Source organism: Coregonus lavaretus (assembly GCF_964263955.1).
Source record: "Coregonus lavaretus genome assembly, chromosome: 25".
NCBI lineage: Eukaryota > Metazoa > Chordata > Actinopteri > Salmoniformes > Salmonidae > Coregonus > Coregonus lavaretus.
The window spans coordinates 37,930,568-37,940,869 of record NC_140012.1 but is presented as its reverse complement, the minus strand read 5'-3'; the positions used below and the strand labels follow the sequence as shown (position 1 = coordinate 37,940,869).

The 10,302-nt window shown below is 42.2% G+C and overlaps 1 protein-coding gene and 1 pseudogene across 2 annotated transcripts; one reads left to right on the top strand and one right to left on the bottom strand.

The window, feature by feature from the left end:
- The first annotated feature begins 1,465 nt into the window (after nt 1–1,465).
- Nucleotides 1,466–4,889, top strand: LOC311100848 (transmembrane protein 14A-like). Its single transcript, XM_084141830.1, has 5 exons — nt 1,466–1,585; nt 1,754–1,836; nt 3,817–3,918; nt 3,995–4,082; nt 4,279–4,889. Exons 2-5 carry the CDS (start codon nt 1,761–1,763, stop codon nt 4,325–4,327), a joined length of 315 nt encoding a protein of 104 aa, XP_083997956.1. The 5' UTR covers nt 1,466–1,585; nt 1,754–1,760; the 3' UTR covers nt 4,328–4,889.
- LOC311100904 (glutathione S-transferase A4-like) lies at nt 4,886–10,212 on the bottom strand (annotated as a pseudogene). The gene is made up of 5 exons (XR_014615743.1): nt 10,040–10,212; nt 6,860–6,977; nt 6,583–6,715; nt 6,254–6,379; nt 4,886–5,784 (listed from the first exon to the last, which is right to left on the bottom strand). The product of XR_014615743.1 is annotated as a glutathione S-transferase A4-like (transcript).
- Nucleotides 10,213–10,302: the final 90 nt, after the last annotated feature.

The following is a 10,302-nucleotide window of genomic DNA, read 5'->3' as shown; positions in this document are numbered from 1 at the left end:
TCAAATGATCTAATGCACTGTTAAGAAAGTGCAGAAGATTGTCCTGCTCGTATGAATATCCATTAATACTTGTTAAGGCAGTGCAGCAAAAGAGCCTTACTTATTAATGTACTTTGACCTACTCACCTTACTCTATAGCACATTTTAACTGACCCTGATCTGAAACCATAAACTTGTTCAATGATGATTCAATCATGCTTGTGTTCATTTGTGTTTTTGAGACTTCAGTAATTAAGGAATGACATTCAAAAGCGTTTGGATTAAATTTGACTTTTTAGTGGGTTGTTGAAGACATGTTGAAAGGGAAATGATGCGGTTGTGAGCGAGTAATTTGTACGCACATGCGCACTTCGGACTTTCACCTAACACTTCCTAGTGCCAAACAGTAAACACTGTGCGTATTCGTTTTGCATGGCCCGGTACCCGGGTGAGGGGAGATTAATTTAAGGACCAATGGAATGGTCGAACATTTACAACCTCCACTCATTTTGGACACCGGGCCATGGGGAGGAAAAACTATGTCTAACAGACAGCTGTGGGATAAGGAGACGTGTACTTGGATGGCGGCGGAGGAATGGAAAGAAAAAGAGAGGCAGAGGAGGTCTAAGAGAGAGAGTGAGGAAGATTGTGAGCTTGAGTTGGGGGAAAATAGCAGGAAAAAGGGAGAAGGTTTGGTAAAGAAGAATGGTAGGAAATGTAAGCAAAGTGAGCTGAAGACAGGAGTAGAAATGGAAGTGAATGAGGGTGATGTATCAGAGGTGGAAGGTGTGGTGAAGTACTCAGAGCCTGAGGCTTGCATAGAGGGTCAGGATAAAGATGAGTATGTGACAGTAGGAGTGAAGTTCTTGGAAAAAGTGGACCCTTGCCTTTTGGCTGATCCATTTGTGGTTTCAAGATGGGTGAAATAAGCGTTGGGTATAGTGGAATCGGTGAGGGTAACCAATGGTAGTAGATATGTACATTTACATTTTAGTCATTTAGCAGACGCTCTTATCCAGAGCGACTTACAGTTAGTGAGTGCATACATTTTTCACTACAGAGGGATAGGCCAACAATTGATGTATGTTTCAGTAAGATTGGACTTTTAGCATTTATAGAAATGGTTATTAATTGTACTGCAGGGATGGAACGTAAATCGAAGAAGATTGAGGTTGGGGTGGCAGCTGCAGAGAGGTATTTGGGTGTGCGAGACTTGACATCAGAAGAGTTACAGGGAGTGTTAAGTGGTTATGTCCCATCATTTCAGGTTGAGGGCATGAGGTAGGAATGAATATATTTAAATAGTGGAGATGGGTGGTGTTAATTATTAATAATAGTTTTGAATTTGTGAGTGTAGTGTTAGATGGTAGGGTATTTCTTTATTTTATTAAATTTTTCAAGCAAAATATAAGGGAGTTGTACTCCTGTCTAGTAGGTGGCAGTAATGCAACAAATTGGATGCCAAGCGCCGTTAAACCTCATTGAAGAAGAAGAAGAAGCAGAAGACGACACCGGGCCATGCAAAACGAACAAACTCTTTGGGAGCACAGGCGTGTAGGCGTACATTTTTACTCATTTATTTTACGTTTAAATTAGCAGATACCAGGTAAATTAATTCATTATATTCCTATGTGAGTTGTATGCATATATTTCAAGTGGTCAGTGTTTTGTCAAGTGTCCGTTTCTGTTCGCTACATAGTTGTAGCTAGCTACAGTATCTTGTAGCTATGTAGGCTAAGATGAATTGGTGTTTACCCATACTCATGCTCCACAGCATTGCAATGGCAATTGACTGGCTTGGATTTGGCTACGCTGCAGCCATAGCCCTTGGGGGATTCATGGGATACAAGAGAAAAGGTAGGAGTTTCTAGTCAAGCAGTTCAAAATGCACAAAGCAACATGAATATGTCATTATCACACTTTCAAGTTTTTAATGTCACGTGCACAAGTACAGTGAAATGCATTTCTTGCAAACTCAAAATCCAACAATGCAATAATCAATAACAATGTAATACTAGAAAAAACACACGAGAAATATGAAGAACACCATAACTAAGTAAGTATACTGTGTACAGGGTCAGTTCCAATACCATATTTACAATGTGCAGGGAGACTGGCGTGATGGCTGTAGATAAGAGCGTCTGCTAAATGACTAAAATGTAAATGTAATATGTATAGGAGTAAGGTGACTAGGCAACAGGATATAATATAAACAGAGTAGCAGCAGCAGCTTGAATGTGAGTGTGTATAGAGTCAGTATAAATGCATGTGCATATTATGTGTGAGTGAGCAGATGATTGTGTGTGTGTAGGGCCCTGTGAGTGTACATAGAAAGTGCAAAAATAAAAGGTAAAGAAAGATAGTCAGTGTAGCTATTCTGATAGCTATTTATCAGTCTTATTGCTTGGAGATAGAAGCTGTTCAAGAGCCTGTTGGTGTGAGACTTGATGTACCGCTTACCGTGCGGAAGCAGAGAAAATAGTCTATGGCTTGGGAGGTTGGAGTCTTTAACGATTTTCAGGGCCTTCCTTCCACACTGCCTGATATAGAGGTCCTGGATGGCAAGGAGCTCTGATGTAGATGTCCTGGATGGCAGGGAGCTCTGATATAGATGTCCTGGATGGCAGGGAGCTCTGATATAGAGGTCCTGGATGGCAGGGAGCTCTGATATAGATGTCCTGGATGGCAGGGAGCTCTGATATAGATGTCCTGGGTGGCAGGGAGCTCTGATATAGATGTCCTGGATGGCAGGGAGCTCTGATATAGAGGTCCTGGATGGCAGGGAGCTCTGATATAGAGGTCCTGGATGGCAGGGAGCTCTGATATAGAGGTCCTGGATGGCAGGGAGCTCGGCCCCAGTGATGTACTGGACTGTCTGCACCACCCTCTGTAGCGCCATGCGGTACTATTGCCATACCAGGCAGTGATGCAGCCAGTCAAAATGCTTTCAATGGTACAGCTGTAGAACTTCTTGAGGATTTTTTTTATTTTATTATTTTTATTTCACCTTTATTTAACCAGGTAAGCCAGTTGAGAACAAGTTCTCATTTACAACTGCGACCTGGCCAAGATAGAGCAAAGCAGTGCGATAAAAACAACAACACAGAGTTACATATGGGGTAAAACAAAACAAAGTCAAAAATACAACAGAAAAAAATATATACAGTGTGTGCAAATGTAGCAAGTTATGGAGGTAAGGCAATAAATAGGCTATAGTGCAAAATAATTACAATTAGTATTAACACTGGAATGATAGATGTGCAAGAGATGATGTGCAAATAGAGATACTGGGGTACAAATGAGCAAAATAAATAACAATATAGGGATGAGGTATTTGGGCGGGCTAATTTCAGATGGGCTGTGTACAGGTGCAGTGATCGGTAAGGTGCTCTGACAACTGATGCTTAAAGTTAGTGAGGGAGATAAGTGTCTCCAGCTTCAGAGATTTTTGCAATTTGTTCCAGTCATTGGCAGCAGAGAACTGGAAGGAATGGCGGCCAAAGGAGGTGTTGGCTTTGGGGATGACCAGTGAGATATACTATTTGAGGGCCCATGACACATTTTTTCAACCTCCTGAGGGGGAAGAGGTGCTGTCGCGACTTCTTCACGACTGTACCGGTGTGTTTGGACCATTTTAAGTGTTTAGTGATTTGGAGGAACTTGAATCTCTCTACCTGCTCCAATGCAGTGGATGGGGGCATGCTCCCCCCCCCCCTCCCTCCCTCCCCCCTCCCCCCCTTCTTGTAGTCCACAATCAGCTCCTTGGTCTTACTGACGTTGACCCTGTTGACAAGCTGATGGCAAGTAACAGCTATTCTATATATTTTTTTACTACAGGTAGTGTCATGTCATTGATAGCTGGGCTATTGTTTGGCAGCATAGCAGCCTATGGGGCCTTCATGATTTCAAATGACCCAACCAAGACTTTCTACTCCCTCTGTAAGTATGCCTGCTATGTTGGGATGTGTACGTGTTGGAATGTGTATATTTTCATACATCTTTTTCATTTTCTCAGTTGCCTCAGGAGCGCTGACAATAGTGATGGGAATGAGATTCAAGAAATCTGGGAAAATAATGCCAGGTGGTATCATGGCAGGACTAAGGTGAGAATCATCAAAAATCCATTATACTCAGTATTGCATGGTTTTGAAATATATGGAGGTTAGTTGAATGTGTTCATGAAACTCTTTGCTGATTTTCATTGTATTTTGACATCCGTTACAATTGACCCTGTATTGGAATGTTTCAAATTAAATAATGTGCACAATCAAAATGAAGTTATCTGTTTTCTTTACTCAGTTTGCTGATGGTCCTACGACTTCTCTTCATGGGTGTGATTGTAATGTGATTTGAACAATACAACAACCAACTAAAGCAAGATGGAAAATGTCTTCGCAAGGGATGAAGTTCCATTTGCACATTGTTTGTGCTTGCCTATATGTATTTTTGTAATCATACTTTGTGTTTGTATGTTCTTTTAAAGAACTTGATGTTGATCCTGCAACCTATGATCATAATGCTGCTTTAGTCATTCCTAAAGTACGCAGCACTGGGGGCAATGAGTGCACATACACAATGACCAAATGCTATGTGGATGGAGTAAAAAGGTTGTTACTTCCTTGAATAGTTGTGTTGTCTCATAGGAAATTGTTTAAGTTGAATTAACTACATTAATGGCTTACAATGACTGAGTGAATTGTTATTGTAAAAAATGTATGGGGGAAAAAATGTATGTGCTCACTAACTGTAAGTCGCTCTGGATAAGAGCATCTGCTAAATGACTCAAATGTAAATGTAAGAACAAAGGAGCACTTTCTGTTGAACAAGTAAATATACTACTGGTTATAAGCACAGAGGTTATGATTTGTTCAATGGATATGGCAACAGAAATACAATGACATTTACTACTCGATCGGAATTCATTTTATAGCATTGCAGAAGGTATGACCACTTACTTTTAAATAGTTTGACAATCATATTCAGCTGCCTGACTAAATAGCATCTGTCAATGATGGAATAGCTCCCAGACATGATGCAGTGTTTAATTACAGTGGACATTGTTTGTTCAACAGCCTTGTTCTTTATTTATGTGCACATTATTGGAAAACATAAAATACTTGTGCTAGTTAAACAATTGTCCTTACACATTGTAATGGAAATGACCATCAAGGACGCATCAAGTCAATTAGTAAATGAACATTATTACGAGTCACGCCAGTGGAAAGGTTACAACAAACTCTGCACATACTAGGATACACACAACTCACAAACACGATTCATCCTCAGCACAAGGGCGGAGTTTGGGTACAAAAGAGAATGTGTATCAAGGCTCCTGCTCCTGATAAAGGTTCTCAGAGGTTATTTCTGGGCGTTCACCCAAGAAGCTCAAGGTTCTCTCTTGGGTATTGTCTTCTAACACACACACACACACACTGAACCTTCCTCCTATTGTAAGCTAGTTATAAAATATGTCATATAGCAAATATGTATTACATTATAGCAACCAGCACACACAATCATATAGCCAGGGTTAAACAATTCATAAGCTTATGTCAATATTTCCACGACAACATGTTACAAGAAGTTATGACAATATGGAATAATGTATATGGAATTAATTCAATTATATTAGCTTCAACTCTTTAATGTGCATTTTACTTGATGTTTAGATGAGCATCAGAGCTTGAAGTCTAACACGTCACACACAGTCTTTACATATACGTCATCTGATTGAGGCTTCCTCTTGCTGCCTGGCTGCAGGAACTTGTGAATGGCTGGTAGGCTTTTCATCCTCCCTTGAAAATCCTGAAAAGAAAACCATTCTCACCCAATCAAGAATGAATCAACTGAAGCATCCATGGATCTTTTTACCTTTCTTTTAAATCTGCTGCAGACAATGTCCTAATCATCTCTCCTTCCTCCCCAAGTGTGCACTTGTTTGCTTCCCTTCACTGATTTGAAAGGAAATGACTGGTAAAAGAAATATGCCTCCACCAATCCAATGCTTTGAGATTTGTGGTAAGTACTGAAAGAGTGCACACGTCATGAGAGAGGAGAGATTATTGGGATCCACCAGGGTGTGGTAGCAGTACATTTGAACTGGTATGGCCAGTCATATTGTATACTGATATCTGACTGAAAAATGTGCTGTGCAGCTGGTATGTGATATTCATATGCTGCTGGGGTTATGTCAACCTCTAACATGTTTTGATGAGATGCACTCAAATGTAACAAGATGAAATGTCCAACAAAATAAATTTGTACTCAACTTTACCTTAACAACAGGGAATTTGGAGAGAATTGTTGGACATTTCTCCTCCAACATCAAGGTGGTTTCAAGTAGCTGGACATCCGCACAGCTCAATTGATTACCCACCAGGTACTGGGAGCTAGGGAGCGCCTGTTATAAAATCACAAGCACACCCTCATTATGCAATACATCAACTTGTACAGACGTGCCAACCTTTTCTGTTCCCTTAGCAAACATGGTATCTCGCAATTATTATGCTAATATAACGGCTTAGATTTGTTCTTTTTTTTTTCCTTTCTCCCCTTAGTGAGCTCTACTCTTCCCATCTGGCCAAGGCCCAGATCATTCAGTACCTTCTCGAACACAGGGAGGTAGCGGCTTGTTGCTTTCCTCTCTATCTCCTCCAGTTTAGTTTTCTTGGCGTCAGGCGGCAAGAAGGCCAACACCATGATCATTTCCATCAAGTCTCTCAGCATACATTCAGTCCTAAAGGTACATGAAAACCAAACCCTTTGAAACCATAGCAGATTTCCCCCCTTTTTTGTACAAACAGCTTCACTTCTTATGTCTCTGCAATACAGCCGAACAAGTAAATAAAAGTTCGATTTCAATCATAAATGTCATACATACATGACTCGTTCTTTTAAGTCTTTCCCATAAAGATTGTATTTCCCTGCTATGTAGTTCAGGATAGCCTTGGGTTTGAACCAGCATCATTCCATCCATTTCCACCAACGGAACCTGAGTGCTCCATCAAAAAAAAAGAAAAGAAAGGTAAAACAATTAAACACCCTTCAAAACAATGAGCATGTTTCTGAGTTGTATTACCATTGTGACCAAACCTACCACTCAACAGTTTTACATATTCCTGGCGCTTTGAATATGTAAAAGCTGCTGCCCAGTGACACAAGCCTACCAGACGAGCTAAACCACTTCTATGCTCGCTTCGAGGCAAGCAACACTGAAGCATGCATGAGAGCACCAGCTGTTCCGGATGACTATGTGATCACGCTCTCCGTAGCCGATGTGAGTAAGACTTTTAAGCAGGTCAACATTCACAAGGCCGCAGGGCCAGACGGATTACCAGGACGTGTACTCCGAGCATGTGCTGACCAACTGGCAAGTGTCTTCACTTACATTTTCAACATGTCCCTGACTGAGTCTGTAATACCAACATGTTTCAAGCAGACCACCATAGTCCCCGTGCCCAAGGACTCTAAGATAACCTGCCTAAAAGACTACCGACCCGTAGCACTGACGTCTGTAGCCATGAAGTGCTTTGAAAGGCTGGTCATGGCTCACATCAACAGCATTATCCCAGAAACCCTAGACCCACTCCAATTTGCATACCGCTCCAACAGATCCACAGATGATGCAATCTCTATTGCACTCCACACTGCCCTTTCCCACCTGGACAAGAGGAACACCTACGTGAGAATGCTATTCATTGACTACAGCTCAGCATTCAACACCATAGTGCCCTCTAAGCTCATCACTAAGCTAAGGATCCTGGGACTAAACACCTCCCTCTGCAACTGGATCCTGGACTTCCTGACGGGCCGCCCCCAGGTGGTAAGGGTAGGTAACAACACATCTGCCACACTGATCTTCAACACGGGGGCCCCTCAGGGGTGCGTGCTCAGTCCCCTCCTGTACTCTCTGTTCACCCATGACTGCATGGCCAGGCACGACTCCAACACCATCATTAAGTTTGCCGACGACACAACAGTGGTAGGCCTGATCACCGACAACGATGAGACAGCCTATAGGGAGGAGGTCAGAGATCTGGCCGTGTGGTGCCAGGACAACAACCTCTCCCTCAACGTGACCAAGACAAAGGAGATGATTGTGGACTACAGGAAAAAAAAGAGGACTGAGCACGCCCCCATTCTCATCGACGGGGCTGTAGTGGAACAGGTTGAGAGCTTCAAGTTCCTTGGTGTCCACATCACCAACGAACTATCATGGTCCAAACACACCAAGACAGTCGTGAAGAGGGCACGACAAAGCCTATTCCCCCTCAGGAGACTGAAAAGATTTGGCATGGGTCCTCAGATCCTCAAAAAATTATACAGCTGCACCATCGAGAGCATCCTGACTGGTTGCATCACCGCCTGGTATGGCAACTGCTTGGCCTCCGACCGCAAGGCACTACAGAGGGTAGTGCGTACGGCCCAGTACATCACTGGGGCAAAGCTTCCTGCCATCCAGGACCTCTATACCAGGCGGTGTCAGAGGAAGGCCCTCAAAATTGTCAAAGACTCCAGCCACCCTAGTCATAGACTGTTCTCTCTGCTACCGCACGGCAAGCGGTACCGGAGTGCCAAGTCTAGGTCCAAAAGACTTCTCAACAGCTTCTACCCCCAAGCCATAAGACTCCTGAACAGCTAATCATGGCTACCCGGACTATTTGCACTGCCCCCCCACCCCATCCTTTTTACGCTGCTGCTACTCTGTTAAGTATTTATGCATAGTCACTTTAACTCTACCCACATGTACATACTACCTCAACTACCTCAACTAGCCGGTGCCCCCGCACATTGACTCTGCAACGGTACCCCCCTGTATATATAGCCTCCCTACTGTCACTTTATTTTACTTCTGCTCTTTTTTTTTTCAACACTTTTTTTTGTTGTTGTTTTATTTTTACTTTTTTTGTTTAAAATAAATGCACTGTTGGTTAAGGGCTGTAAGTAAGCATTTCACTGTAATGTCTGCACCTGTTGTATTCGGCGCATGTGACCAATAAAATTTGATTTGATTTGATTTGATATAGCCACTTCCTCAAACTGGACATAAAATATATATTTTAATTATGACGGAACATCCAGTTCAGTGATCCATCTGTGTGCATCACCTGTTTGTCTACCCACTATTTCACTCAGGGTACTTTAATTGACTACTTGAAAAAGCAAGTCCTGTAAACAACCTACAGTAAAAATGTTGGGTTTTATTTGTTCAGCCTGCTTACCTCAACTCCAGCAACTGATAAAAGCCATCGAATTGACTCCATTTTCCCCTCCCATTGAAATAAGTCAACACCACTTTTCCAGACATTGTGAACATTTAGTTTACTGTAGGAAGGAAACAACCTCATTCAATTACGCTTTCATGTGTGTGCAAATGCAGCAATGTTGTGTTTGATGAATTGCATAAGATTTGGTACATGCATGCCTGTCAAATAAATGATGGTACATTGTGAACAGACTACTCTGAAACTAGAACACTGAAACATACATGAAAATAAAGCTGAAAAACAAAAGCGTACAAAACATACGATTGTCTGTGTAGTTATCAACCTATAATTTCAAGATAATTCTACGAAATAATACTGACCTTGTATTTCGAGAGAGAAGTATGCACCTTTTACGTGTGTAAACACCGAAAAAATGTAACCTCCCGAAGTTACTAAAAGCTTGAACCTCAAGCACAGTGTCATATGACCAACATGAGAATTGAGTTGTGGCCAATTGAAGGACTGGAGATTTGCATGTCTGCGAGGCATCATGGGTAATATAACAAATATATTGTGAAAAAAACATATTAGAAGACAAATCACATCTTCTCTGACTATTTCCGTCTTACAGGAGATGTCATAGCACACAATATTCTAAAATATGAACCCCCAAAAATAAAAATACAAACCGTAACTGCAAATTGTATGGCTCCTTTTTGGTATATAAACCGACGAGCCACTCTGCTCCTTTCGGATGTGAGGGCGATCTGGCTGCGACATCTGTCACCCCATTGATCGCTAGGGTTGATTCGGCTGATCTGGCTGGCTAGGCGGGTGTCCCCTTCCTCCCTCACCGCTCCATGTGCGTCCCTCCCGAAGCCCCGCGCTCGGTGGAAGAGGACGAGTTTCCCGGACGAGCATCGTTGGTATACGCGTAGCTGCACTCCCTGCTAGAACCTCCAAACAAGCTCAAGGCCCATTTGTAGGAGAAACGTAGGGAAGTCAAGCTCCAAGACTTCAGACACATCCAAATGAGGCACTGCACGTGGCAGTCTGCCTTCTTTTGTAAAAAAAAATATTAAAGTGATTTAACTTCACTTTAGCATTTATGTCAAGG

Excerpts from the sequence above, each read along its gene's own strand:
- LOC311100848 (XM_084141830.1), top strand. The coding sequence starts at position 1,761 with ATGGCAATTGACTGGCTTGGATTTGGCTACGCTGCAGCCATAGCCCTT. Across the intron at positions 1,837-3,816 it reads CATGGGATACAAGAGAAAAG|GTAGTGTCATGTCATTGATA; the intron begins GTAGGAGTTTCT and ends TTTTTACTACAG. Across the intron at positions 3,919-3,994 it reads CAAGACTTTCTACTCCCTCT|TTGCCTCAGGAGCGCTGACA; the intron begins GTAAGTATGCCT and ends TCATTTTCTCAG.